Genomic DNA, 14,484 nt, shown 5'->3' with positions numbered 1-14,484 from the left:
AATACTGTGATGAGTTTTTGTAAAGCTGGGAAAATATGCTCAGATTTTCTAGTACATGTGATGATTCTAGGAACCGTGGTTTGGGTTATTTGAAGTAGTAAAATGTTATTTTCTGTCCAAATAAATGTGAATTCCCATAATTAAGTTTGGAAGAGAGTATTGCATGAATTTAAGTGTGACACGACCCATGTTTACGGGTAACACAACTCAAATAGATAGATTTATCCTGATCACTCCACATGTTCACCAAGTGCACTGCTCAAAATCAGCCTTGTGACCACTCCCGGGTGTCCACTCAGTAAATTGCTCGTGTACAATGTTCAGTTTTCCTGGTGGCATTAGTCCCCAAATGCGAAACACTCTTTCTGTCCTAACAATGATATTCATTGTTACTATGTGATCCGACTAGAATAGAATAGAATAGAATAGATTTATTCCACCAGAAAAAAAGAGACAATTGTACAGGGAACTTTATCTGAATGAATAATAATAATATATATATTATTCCTGGTGGGGACCAGAGAGGTAGTTCTAGCAGAACTAATCTAGTCCCTGGCCCCAAAACCATACTCAACTGTTAAAATATACGTTGTTGTGAATAGTGATACACACAAAAATTATATTGTTAAGTTAAAAATAAATAAATAAATACATAATTAAGTAAGTAAAGAGACTACAAACTCTCATAATCAATAATAATGAAGAAAACAAAAATAGACAATACTAATACATATACTACAATAATGCAAGTATTTATACATTAGTTAAACGATATTTTTTAAAGCCGTTTTGAACGAGTTTCGTAAAGTTGATGTTTTTAACGAAGTTGGGAGCTCATTCCAATGTTTTACAAGAGAAAATGTCAGACTTTTCTTAGTTGAACTTAAATTAATTTGTGGTGTGGCAAGTTTCTCAGAGGTTACTGATCGTGTATGGTATGGATGTGATATTGATAAGGCGTAATGATCCAGAGAGTGTGCATGGCGGCCATTTTTCAAATCGTATGCAAATAAACATGTATTGTACTTACATAATTTATACACATCAAGAATGCCAAGTTGCAGGAAAAGTGGTGTGGTACTTGCTCGAAAATGAGAGAAAGAAATTAATCTGACAAACATTTTTTGTAATTTAAAAATTGGATCAATATATGTGCTAAAAGTGTGTCCCCATATTTCTATACAATAAGCAATGTGTGGGAGAATCAACGAGTTGTAAAGTAATATCATAATGGATTTTGGTAAATAATGCCTCAAGTATGAGATTATCCCAATTGTTTTACTGATTTTTTTAACAATGTTATCGATATGGGGTCTCCAACAAAGTGTTGAGTCAAGCGTGACACCTAAATAAACAGCTGACGACACCATTCTTAATGACAAATCATCAATTGATAATACGCCCTCAATAGTTGTTTTTCTTTGAGCTGTCTGAAAAATCATGAAATTTGTTTTGTCAATGTTTATAGTTAATTTATTTGATTTACACCAGGTAGCAACTTTATTTAATTCAATATTAAGTGTGTGAAGGTTTACAGAACGGTCTTTTACGGAATAAAATAGACTGGTGTCATAAGCAAATAGTCTGAATGAAAAAAGGGGGGATGATCGAGAAATGTCATTAATATAAACTAAAAAAAGAAGAGGGCCTAGGATTGACCCTTGTGGTACCCCTGTGGAAATAGTTTCACAGTCAGAATCATTGTTTTTAGTACTGACATATTGTTGCCGACCGTCCAAAAAAGTTTTAAACCAGTTCAAAGTTGACCCTCTAATCCCATATTGTTGCAGTTTAGCTAGCAAAATACTGTGATCAATGGTATCGAAAGCTTTTCTCAAATCTATAAAAGCACCAAGTGTGACAAAACCTTCATCAATTCTTTTTGAGATTTCAGCTGTGAGATCAGCTAAGGCGAGTTTAGTGCTATATTGCTTTCGGAACCCGTACTGATTTTCTGAAAGAATTTTAAATTTGTCCATAAAGGCACACAACTGTTTATTGGCGAATGATTCGAATAGTTTGCTGAAGACAGGTAAAACGGAAATCGGCCTGTAGTTTCCAACTTCATAAGCACACCCTTTCTTGAAAATGGGAGTCACCCGTGCTTTTTTCAGTTTGTCAGGGAATACACCTTTCGACAAGGAACAATTTATAATATAGGCGATTGGTTCGGCAATATATTCAGCAGCCACTTTCACAAGTTTTGGGTGAATACCGTCATAACCAACGGATTTACGAATGTCAAATTTGTCAATTTCATTTAAGACATCGTGTGCACAGACAGGGCGAAAGAAAAATGACTCTGATTGTCTGTTGCCAAGGTAGTCATTAAAATTGGTGTTACAGGTAATCTCCGAAGCAAGCTTTGGGCCAATGTTAACAAAGTAAGAATTGAACAAATGTGCAATATCCTTACTGTTTGTAACAAATTCATCTGGTTTGGTGGTTGATTTTAATTTTTGAGGGGTTCCAGCTTTGCACATGTTTCCATTCATTATTTCATTAATGGCCTGCCATGTTTTATTATTATTGCCAGCGGAGGTGCAAAATCTGTCACGAAAATACGACTTTTTGGCAGCTTTCAACAGTTTACAGAGAATATTACGGTACTTTTTATACTGATTATGTACTATTGAGCTGACAGAATGTCGTTTTGTTTTAGAAAATAGTTTGTGTTTATTTTTAATAGAGACAAGCAGTCCCTTAGTAATCCAGGGCTTTTTGAGTGATTTGGACGAAAAACGAGTTTTAATCCTTGGGACATGTTTAGCGACAACGTTGTTAAACAGTTTGTAAAAGGCGTCGTAGGCCAAATTTGGATCTGATATTTCATAAATTGATATCCATGACGTTATTGCAACATCCGCTTTGAATGATTCAGGATTAAACAAAGAAAAGTCATGTTTGTAACTATTTGTTGGATTTGTGTTAAATCTATGACGTAAATGTTTAAAAACAGCAAAAATTGGAAAATGATCACTAAGATCCGCCTCTAGGGTACCGGCTTCAATAAAATAATCAAAAAAATTCATAAGACAGTGATCTATTGTTGTAGATGTTGATTCGATTACTCTAGTTGGAGAGTGTATAATTTGTTGAAAATTATTGGCATTGAGAACTGTGTCATAGGCAGCATGCGCATTATTGCTGCTAGCAACATCAATGTTGACATCGCCAAGAAAAATACATTTTTTATTGGCACAAAAAGTTTCAAGACAATGCTCAAAACTATCAAGGAAATCTTGCACAGAGGTATTGGACTTACGGTAAATTACACTTATTATAACTTGTTTGTTGTCCAATGTAGTTTCAACAAATAAACACTCACAATGACTTAGAATAACTGAGTCAATAACAGTATAAGGCAACGATTCGTGTATATAGAGACCAACACCACCTCCTGAAGTAGATGTGCGGCAATTTGAAATAAAATTGTAAGATGGCAGATTATAAATTGAGGTGTCAGAATTACTGTGCAACCACGTCTCACTGAGACCAATGACTGAAAATTTCATTTTCAGAAGGTGTAAAAGAGTTGAAAGGTCGTCAAAATGTGCACTAATGAATCTAACATTCAAATGTAAGGCAGAAAAGGAATTTACTGACAATGACTCACTGTTGTTAAATTGCTCGATTGAATAAGATTCACAGTTGTAATTACTGGATAGCAATGAGTCTGTTACGTCATGATCCATGAATAATTCAGCTTTTCACGCTGCAAACAGTCACATTAACATATTTTGCAAAGACTGTCTTCGTTTGGAATGCAGACAACTGGTGAATTCTCGTCTTTCTTTGTTAAAATTTTGCCATAATGTGTCCATAGAAATTTCCAGCCACACTGTTTCCTTTTGATGTTTACCTTAGTAAATAAAGCTTTCCCAATAGGCGTTAAGTTCTCATTTATATATATATCATTTGTAACTTCGTAACCGAGACTCGATGTTTTAACGGTTGACAGGTTTTTGCGGGCCTTGTACACAGCATCGCGAGCTCTTCTACTTGTGAACCTGACAATAATTTGAGAGGGGGGATTGTAACGCTGACCAACCGACGGCTTTCGTTTTCCGATACGATGCGAGACATCTATGTCCGACATGGTGATGTTTTTGTCCCCGATCTGAGCGATTTTCAGAGCTATTGCATCTGTATTTTCATTTTCTGTTTGTGGCACACCGCTAATGACAAGGTTTTCTCTTCTTATATACTGATCTAATTCGTTATGATTACATTCTAAATCCGAGACTCTGTATTTCAGGACTCTGTTCTCTTCCACAAGTATTTGGTTAGCAGCCTGCACCTCCTCTAATTTCTTTCTGTTTTCTTCAAACAAAGCGTTAATAAATTGCATAGATGTTTCTACCTTTTCAAGTTTTGCCTCCAATGCACCCATTTTCTCCAACTTTTCATTAATTCCACGTATTTCCTGTAGAATTGTTAGTATATTGGCTTCACTGTTGTTACCATCATCTGTTGCAGTGGTATTCACCACCGTGCCTGTCATTGCCGAGTGACCATCGTGCTGGAAACGCTTCTTTTTGCATTTTTCACACAATTGCAAATCTCCTTGGCACAAATGCACTCCCCGTTTTATATTACAGTCGTCGCACTTCATTCTTTAGTGGATAATGATATAGTATAACGAATTTGAGGTAGTTTTCCCGTGAAAATCTCAAGAGCACTAGGAAGTGCAATTGCTGCCTGTGGAGCAGAGAACAGAGGGAGAAAGTGCAAGGCAGAGGTAAAAGCTCAATGGTAAGCCCATTGCTAACCGACGAACCAATCATGAGCGAACGGGTCACCAATAAACAGTAGTAGTAGTTCTACACTCGCTATTTAGAGGGGGGGGGGCAAGGGTAGCTGGTACAGTTTTACGGGAAATAAAAATGGCTTTTTACAATTTACAAGGAAAAAAAGACGTTTTTACAGTTTACAGTGAAAATTGAATTTTGCAGTGAATTGTGTCATCTAGTCGTTTTACAGTTTCGAAAATGAAATTTCCCTTGATTATTCTTTACGACGTTTTTTATTTGGATGTAAATTCTTGTATGTACCGAGAAAAATGACACATTTTTACAGTGTACGAAAAAAATATTTGATTGATTACGTTCTACGTTTAGCCTGTGATTACAGAATTACGGAATTTATTTTTTCAATTTACGTTGTACGAACAAAAAAATACTGTAAATACGTCGAACGAAAATAACCCTTGTCCCCCTATTTAGTTGTGAATTGACGAAAATGCACGGGATTTCAACCTAGTAACAGTGAAACATGTATGTTTTAATAAGTGAATCTCTTGTCAGATGTGTAGCAGCCTGTACACTGATTAGCCATAGAATGGAAACTTACTAGTATTTGTTCCAGGCCGATTATAGTCAGAATGGGGGGTGAGGTAATAAAATAAACAAAAGCCAACTTAATCTCAAGGTCTATTTTTTGCACAATACACAAATGCTTAATGTCACAATCGTTCTATACAAAATATAACAAATAAACAGGTCATAGTACAATAAATGGAGTATGAAGAAAAATAAGTAGCTCAATAAAATCACTGATTTGGAATACAGTTTAGGTTAAAAGAAAGTTTATTCAGGGGTAATTATTTTTGTAACATGATAAACAACTTGTTTATAAAGAACAGATTTGGTATACAGTTTAGGTTAAAAGAAAGTTTATTCAGGAGTAATTATTCTTGGAACATGATAAACAACTTGTTTATAAAGAACTGATTTGGAATACAGTTTAGGTTAAAAGAAAGTTTATTCAGGGGTAATTATTCTTGGAACATGATAAACAACTTGTTTATAAAGAACAGATTTGGAATACAGTTTAGGTTAAAAGAAAGTTTATTCAGGGGTAATTATTCTTGGAACATGATAAACAACTTGTTTATAAAGAACAGATTTGCAAATAAAAACTGTAGCATCAGTATACTATAATGGTTACAGGGCCAGGCGATCTCTCGATCCCTATTGTATATTTCTTTTATTATCAGAGAAACATACCGAGCACCTGTAGCATCAGTAACAACACTTGCTAACCCTGTGTTCTTCTCAACTACTGTGACACTTATTTCAATCAATCAATAAACAAACTTATAAATAGACAAAACAAACATATACAAAGTGTAACATGGTTGTTCACAACACTACACTGTGCTTATAAATAGACAAAACAAACATATACATAGTATAACATGGTTGTTCACAACACTACACTATGCTTATAAATAGACAAAACAAACATATACATAGTATAACATGGTTGTTCACAACACTACACTATGCTTATAAATAGACAAAACAAACATATACATAGTATAACATGGTTGTTCACAACACTACACTATGCTTATAAATAGACAAAACAAACATATACATAGTATAACATGGTTGTTCACAACACTACACTATGCTTATAAATAGACAAAACAAACATATACATAGTATAACATGGTTGTTCACAACACTACACTATGCTTATAAATAGACAAAACAAACATATACATAGTATAACATGGTTGTTCACAACACTACACTATGCTTATAAATAGACAAAACAAACATATACATAGTATAACATGGTTGTTCACAACACTACACTATGCTTATAAATAGACAAAACAAACATACATAGTATAACATGGTTGTTCACAACACTACACTATGCTTATAAATAGACAAAACAAACATATACATAGTATAACATGGTTGTTCACAACACTACACTATGCTTATAAATAGACAAAACAAACATATACATAGTATAACATGGTTGTTCACAACACTACACTATGCTTATAAATAGACAAAACAAACATATACATAGTATAACATGGTTGTTCACAACACTACACTATGCTTATAAATAGACAAAACAAACATATACATAGTATAACATGGTTGTTCACAACACTACACTGTGCTTATAAATAGACAAAACAAACATATACATAGTATAACATGGTTGTTCACAACACTACACTATGCTTATAAATAGACAAAACAAACATATACATAGTATAACATGGTTGTTCACAACACTACACTGTGCTTATAAATAGACAAAACAAACATATACATAGTATAACATGGTTGTTCACAACACTACACTATGCTTATAAATAGACAAAACAAACATATACATAGTATAACATGGTTGTTCACAACACTACACTATGCTTTCAAGTTAAAAGTTCTAGAATATTTGAAATCACAAGTAATGCCACTATTGAATAGAAGGACATTTTTTTCTCATTCTGTATACCATTTCATTTGTTTCAACATTTTTTTTAATAGTTGAAGGAAGGGTATTTGAAAGTGCCTGTCAAGTATATGCTATAAGAATAAATTTGGGCATTGGACAAAATTGTCAAAGAACAGAAAAAAAACAGAGAAAAATAATTGTGAAGTTGACAGGCAGACAGATATGTGGTGAATAAACTGGTTGAGGATTCACTTGTGGTAAATGAAATGAAATCAAACAATCTGTTATTGTAATGTAGTGGAATATATTAGGTGATGATAAACCAGTGGCGCCATTGTCAAATTTTGGTTCCATCCACAAAATAGTTTTGTACAGTTTGCTTCTCACAACGAATGATGGTAAAAATTTACAAATCTTTTGATCAAAATGAAAAGCAATATCTAAAACTGACTGTATGGTCCAATTCAAATATAGCACTACTTGTTAGCATGTTACGACACATTCATGCAATGCATTGTGGGAGAAAACTTCCTATTAAAAACCCAGTATAATGAAAACCATCATGTGCATGGATGTCAAATTTTTGAAATGTTCCAATAATTAAGATTTAAGCCTTTTTTGAGATATTATTATCTCACAGTAGAAACAAATGACATTTTGAACTATTGCATTTTGAAAATTTGTTCGGTGACCCACATTTTTGTGTGTTTAATTTTCTGTATCGTAATGACATAAACCCACAAGTTCCCTCTTTCATTACAAATTCACAAAATACTGTAAAAGGGTTAATTATTCACTGGGTTTTAATTTTGCTTATTTCCCTGACTGGAAAATGCACTATATTAAAACCCAGTGAATATGTAAAATTTAGCACAGAACACATTATCTAAATGATAAAACCATGAATTTAAAACCCACTGAATATGCCTGAAATGCTAAATCAGCGAAATTTAAACCCAGTGAAAATTAGTCATTTTACAGTAGCCCGTTTATAGCCTACACTTTCCTTCAGAAGAATGAAGCAAAAATAACCAATTTTTTTGAGTAAAAACTGAAACTTGACTCAAACTAATTAAATTAGGGTTCGTTTCTAGAAACATTGAAGAATATGAGAAAAAAGTGCAGAAAAATTTTGGGTGAGGAAGTCTGGCGGTGAAAAGGTTAACATAGTTATTCAAAAATTATTTAGCATGAAGTGCAAATATAGAAATTGCGTTTAGTACAGCAGTGCTGAAACTAATACTTTCAAATCCAATATTTATGAAAAAATATCTAATGATGAACTGTGCAATGTTTGGTTAAGTGCCATGTTATACCAGAACGTGTCATTCCAAGCAACAATTCTCTCATAGCAGTATGTCCCATTTCCCATCTCTGGGGCATTTATCAATGTTCAGTCTACTGTCAATAAAAACTAAAATTGTTTCTTCGAAAAAAATATTCCTACATGTACATAAACAAACCAGTGACAGAATAAATTAACATACACATTGAATAAAACCAACCTGAGCAAAGAACAGATATTATCATAAAATAAAACAGAAACACATGTTATATTTGTGCCCCTAACACTGAATATTCAAAACAAAAATAACTAATTCCAAGTCAATGATTTCAGCAATAATAAGCTAATATATAATCAGCTGAAAATAAGTTTTAATTTTTCAATGTGACACCAAAAGTAAAAAGGGTCCTTAGCTAACACTAGTATTTTCAATATTCTTAACAACAATATTCAAAGCCAAATTAAAGTTTTGCACAACTGAGCATTTTACTGTGAATATATATACATTGCATTATGGAAGATAACTTCCCATTGTATACGAGTATGTACATTTTTGAAAAGATTTCACAATGTTAAATTCCATATATCAATAATAATATACAACTTTTTTATCTCATGCCCCCAAGAAAACTTTGAGATATAAATAAATAATCTCACCATAGAAACCAGTGTAAGAATTTAGACAGTGGAAAAAACTACAAAGAACCTACATCAAATAAACATTTTTAAATGATGTTGACAACCAATACAACTCTTTAGCAATTGATTGGTAAACTAATGAAACTCTTTTTAGCAGTTAAATGTTATCGGGATATAACAAATACAACTTTTTTTTATCCATCAAATGCACCAAAATAACCCTTTAATACATTACTATTCATCAATTCAGACTGCAGACAAATGTAAAACAAAACTATTAACCTTTTCACCACCAGACTTTTACGCCCAAATTTGTCTGCACCTTTTTTTTTATATCTTCTTCAATATTTTTGAAAACGAACCTTAATTTTAGAGCCAACAGACAAAATTTTAGTAAGTTTTCAGTTTTTACTCAAAAGAATTTGGGCTATTTTTGTCCAAATCTTTTGAAGAAGAGTGCAGACTATAAATGGGACTATTTTGTGATGAAAAGAGAGAACCAGTGGTGAAAAGGTTAACAATATTAAAAACAATAGAACCCAATATAATAGCTGCATGCTGTGAACAACAGCATTTTTTTGTAATAAAATATAAAAAATCAATAAAAAACTATCACTACCTCCATCTTTGCAGTCAAATACTGTCAACCAATACAACTATGGAATGTTAGCTCTCAATTTTGTTTATAGACAGAAGAGATCTATAAAACATACCCTACTACCATGAGAAGTTTTTGTAACAAATAATCGCATACATAATTCCTGAATTTACATTTTAGAAATGACTGTAATATATACTACATTAATATACTTTGACAGTGATCTTTGGTATATAAATAGGAAATTGCTTTAAAACTGCGACACCTTAAAGTAGAAACCTGCTCATAAATTTTGGGAAAGTTGGTCAATGTTCATTAGTCTATTATGTGAAATCATTGGGCTATTAACTCATGGTGCATGTTACAAAGATGTATTTTGAGAAAATTGCATTTTTTGACACTTTTTAAAACCCAGATTTTTCAAATAATGCAGTATAAAAATTGTCTGATCATTCAAAATAAATGATTTTTTCAGTCACATGCCTTGAGATATGACATAATATGCCATAGAAACCTGTAGTAGAAGCTTATAATACTGACAAAATGGCAAAAACTCTTTTTTAAAGTAAAATATCTTGTGTTGCCCGGGAGTATAATTTATTGGAAAATTCTGGGTAATTGCATTTATGAGTAGGCTTATACCTTAAAGCGCGGTAGTCGTTGATGTTGATAAACATTGATTTTCCCACAATCCAATGCACTCTTCAAATGGAAATCACAAGGTGATATGAGGTTTGACCTGGGCGCGACTTGCACTGATTACCGCCAACGACTCCTTTGATATCTTCCAATAACATGAAAATTACTTAATTAAAACTTGGTAACGTCCCTGTTCGTACTCGTTGATCTGCGCTTTAAGTTCAGAGAGCTGATGAGTTATAAATCTCCTACATCTTGTGAATCAGTTTTGAAACACAAAATGTTCACATTTCTACAGTTACAGGTATGAGAAATTTCAATTTAAGGGTGTTCTAATAATTTGGAGTTGACAAGAAAAGGGGTTCTACTGTGTACAATCTGACACTGCAATCTAGAAAAACAGTTCCTATATCGCAGCAAAATGTAAATGACTATTATCTTCTATATATATATATATATATATATACATATACAAAGAATGTTTTGTTTTTTACAAAATAAGAATAACACTGATACAATATTTATACAATACGAAAATCAGTCTTGTACATAAATTAATCATATTTAGTAAATAAAACGATTTCTTCTTTCACTGTTTCCATGAAAACCCTCCCAAGATTCAGCATAATGACTTGAATGAGCAGGACACTCAGCCTTTCTGAAATTACAAGACATATAGAGTACATGTAACATACATAGTAGCAGTCTGCTTTGGTTTTCAGAAAGAAATCTAGTGATGGTAAGGCTGAGAAAAGAATATCTCTGTTTCTCGTTTCCGCGCGCATTCCAAAATGCACTTGTTTCAAATTCCCCCACCCATTTTAGCTCATTTTAAAATTTCCATGAAAGGAGAAACAGAGATTTTTTTTCTCCTGGCCTAAAGTGTTTACATATTAACAAGATCAGGTGTGCTGTACAATATTGAACTAAGCCAAAAATAAAGAAATTGGCAATTTTATTTTAGATCACGATTTGAGATGCAAAATTCCAAAGGTGCATTTCTAAAAAGAAATGTTCAATGTTTGTCGCAATGTTTCTAGTGTCTTTCTCATCTCAGATTGTAATATGTGTTTAATTGCCTTTTTGAATATGCTAATAACCTTGCCCATTTTTTTTCATGCAATCAAACTTTTTAAGTGTGCACTGCACTGGTCAATATCAAACCATTTTGTACACATTTTATGCTGATGTCTTCACCACATTCAATGATGTCACCAGAAATGAGATACTTACCCAACAAATACACTCTGAACAGGAATCATCATTCATCTCCCACCTTTCACCTTGATAATACTAAATACCATTTTGTACACAGTTAATGCTGATGTCATCACCACTTCTAATGATATCATCAGAAAAGGCTATACTGCATATATCTTCTAAGCATATTGGACAGCACTCTCCAACTGTACTAACTGCAGTTTCACAGTTTAACTTCGGGCAGCGTTTCTCTGTGCACTCAATTTTTCCATTCTATGAACAAGTATTAATAAAATTTTATTAAAATTAAATATGTTTTTAAAATATAAATAGAGTAACATGGAGTTCTACATTCCCAATATGCTATATTGTATAAAACTATGAAGTGATTACTGAAACATGAAAACTTTATAATAGGATGCGTTTAGATATAATGCATTATCTAATATACAAACAAGCATGGTGTGTTATTCACACTTTGAACACAATGACTGGTTGAATTATATATGATTCTTCAGACATTAGAAAGCAGGTAGCTATTACTATCTCTACAGTCCCGCTTAAGGGAAGAACGAGCTGTATTTGGCCAGTCTGTTGGACGTCAGTATGGCCAGTCTGTCGGACGTCAGTATGGCCAGTCTGTTGTACGTTAGTATGGCCAGTCTGTTGGACGTCAGTATGGCCAGTCTGTTGGATGTCAGTAAGGCCAGTCTGTTGGACGTCAGTATGGCCAGTCTGTTGGATGTCAGTATGGCCAGTCTGTTGGATGTCAGTAAGGCCAGTCTGTTGGACGTCAGTATGGCCAGTCTGTTGGATGTCAGTATGGCCAGTCTGTTGTATGTCAGTATGGCAGTCTGTTGGATGTCAGTATGGCCAGTCTGTTGGATGTCAGTATGGCCAGCCTGTTGGATGTCAGTATGGCCAGTCTGTTGGATGTCAGTATGGCCAGTCTGTTGGACGTCAGTATGGTCAGTCTGTTGGACATTAGTATGGCCAGTCTGTTGGATGTCAGTATGGCCAGTCTGTTGGATGTCAGTATGGCCAGTCTGTTGGATGTCAGTATGGCCAGTCTGTTGGACATCAGTATGGCCAGTCTGTTGGACGTTAGTATGGTCAGTCTGTTGGATGTCAGTATGGCCAGTCTGTTGGATGTCAGTATGGCCAGTCTGTTGGATGTCAGTATGGCCAGTCTGTTGGATGTCAGTATGGCCAGTCTGTTGGATGTCTGTATGGCCAGTCTGTTGGATGTCAGTATGGCCAGTCTGTTGGACTTCAGTATGGCCAGACTGTTGGATGTCAGTATGGCCAGTCTGTTTGATGTCAGTATGGCCAGTCTGTTGGACGTTAGTATGGCCAGTCTGTTGGATGTCAGTATGGCCAGTCTGTCGGATGTCAGTATGGCCAGTCTGTTGGACGTTAGTATGGCCAGTCTGTTGGATGTCAGTATGGCCAGTCTGTCGGATGTTAGTATGGCCAGTCTGTTGGATGTCAGTATGACCAGTCTGTTGGATGTCAGTATGGCCAGTCTGTTGGACGTTAGTATGGTCAGTCTGTTGGATGTCAGTATGGCCAGTCTGTTGGATGTCAGTATGGCCAGTCTGTTGGATGTCAGTATGGCCAGTCTGTTGGATGTCAGTATGGCCAGTCTGTTGGACATCAGTATGGCCAGTCTGTTGGACGTTAGTATGGTCAGTCTGTTGGATGTCAGTATGGCCAGTCTGTTGGATGTCAGTATGGCCAGTCTGTTGGATGTCAGTATGGCCAGTCTGTTGGATGTCAGTATGGCCAGTCTGTTGGATGTCAGTATGGCCAGTCTGTTGGACTTCAGTATGGCCAGACTGTTGGATGTCAGTATGGCCAGTCTGTTTGATGTCAGTATGGCCAGTCTGTTGGACGTTAGTATGGCCAGTCTGTTGGATGTCAGTATGGCCAGTCTGTCGGATGTCAGTATGGCCAGTCTGTTGGACGTTAGTATGGCCAGTCTGTTGGATGTCAGTATGGCCAGTCTGTCGGATGTTAGTATGGCCAGTCTGTTGGATGTCAGTATGGCCAGTCTGTTGGATGTCAGTATGGCCAGTCTGTTGGACGTTAGTATGGTCAGTCTGTTGGATGTCAGTATGGCCAGTCTGCTGGATGTCAGTATGGCCAGTCTGTTGGATTTTAGTATGGCCAGTCTGATGGACGTTAGATGGATGAATATAGACAGATGGAGGAGGGAAGAGCCAGACAGATAAACAGATTGAATGAGAATGGCCAAATTTAGCCAGATATACAAGTACAGATATGGATGACAATTTCCAGATAGTAAAAATAAAAACTATATCTCATAAAAACTATTTTTGATTTTACATTTATTTGCACACAATAACATATGAATAACAGTTAGCATTTTTAAATTTGAAACTTACTATACATTGACAGCGCTGACACTGATAGTCCCATGAATCACCACTATCATAGACAAATGGACTTGACTGATGTAAACATTGACCCTTGAAGTCACAATGTGGACAGCAATACAAATTTACAGAGTCAGAATCACAGTTACAAACTTCTGGTGTACATGCTGTCACACCGTCCTGGACAAAATAAATAATAAATATTGTTTGATTCAAGCAAATAATTAAAAGAAAATGTAACAATAATCAGTGAATAATTCATAGTGTTAGTTTCAACTTGACCTCTACTTGACCTTGAAAATATGGGGAAAATATTTGGACCATCAAACAAACTTGAAATATCTCATATTCGTTTGATGTGCATTGCTGAAACATAATTGTAAACATCCATAACATTTCAATCACTATATGCCACACCAGATGTACCAGTACTTGGCACATAACATATACTCCCACAGTGCACTACCACAAGTGGTTTGGAACCAGTGAGCAGACTGAAACTGACAGTAAAATTG

General features: G+C 34.7%; 2 protein-coding genes across 2 annotated transcripts; both read right to left on the bottom strand.

The window, feature by feature from the left end:
- Window positions 1-243: 243 nt before the first annotated feature.
- On the bottom strand, window positions 244-3,515 carry LOC146730220 (uncharacterized). The gene is made up of 2 exons (XM_085494041.1): window positions 1,719-3,515; window positions 244-405 (listed from the first exon to the last, which is right to left on the bottom strand). The coding sequence occupies exons 1-2, from the start codon at window positions 3,513-3,515 to the stop codon at window positions 244-246; spliced, it is 1,959 nt and encodes a 652-aa protein (XP_085350167.1).
- A 215-nt stretch (window positions 3,516-3,730) lies between these two features.
- On the bottom strand, window positions 3,731-4,615 carry LOC146730219 (uncharacterized). Its single transcript, XM_085494040.1, has one exon. It carries the CDS (start codon window positions 4,613-4,615, stop codon window positions 3,731-3,733), a length of 885 nt encoding a protein of 294 aa, XP_085350166.1.
- Between the last annotated feature and the right edge of the window lie 9,869 nt (window positions 4,616-14,484).

This window comes from Saccoglossus kowalevskii, chromosome 19 (assembly GCF_978046115.1).
Source record: "Saccoglossus kowalevskii chromosome 19, keSacKowa6.1, whole genome shotgun sequence".
Classification (NCBI taxonomy): domain Eukaryota; kingdom Metazoa; phylum Hemichordata; class Enteropneusta; family Harrimaniidae; genus Saccoglossus; species Saccoglossus kowalevskii.
This window is presented reverse-complemented; position numbering and strand designations above follow the sequence as displayed.

Bases quoted from the DNA above. Each gene is read 5' to 3' on its own strand.
- LOC146730220 (XM_085494041.1), bottom strand. From the start codon at position 3,515: ATGAAATTTTCAGTCATTGGTCTCAGTGAGACGTGGTTGCACAGTAAT. The intron at 406-1,718 runs GTCAGTACTAAA...ATTCTATTCTAG, and splicing joins TGGACGGTCGGCAACAATAT to TCGGATCACATAGTAACAAT.
- LOC146730219 (XM_085494040.1), bottom strand. From the start codon at position 4,615: ATGAAGTGCGACGACTGTAATATAAAACGGGGAGTGCATTTGTGCCAA.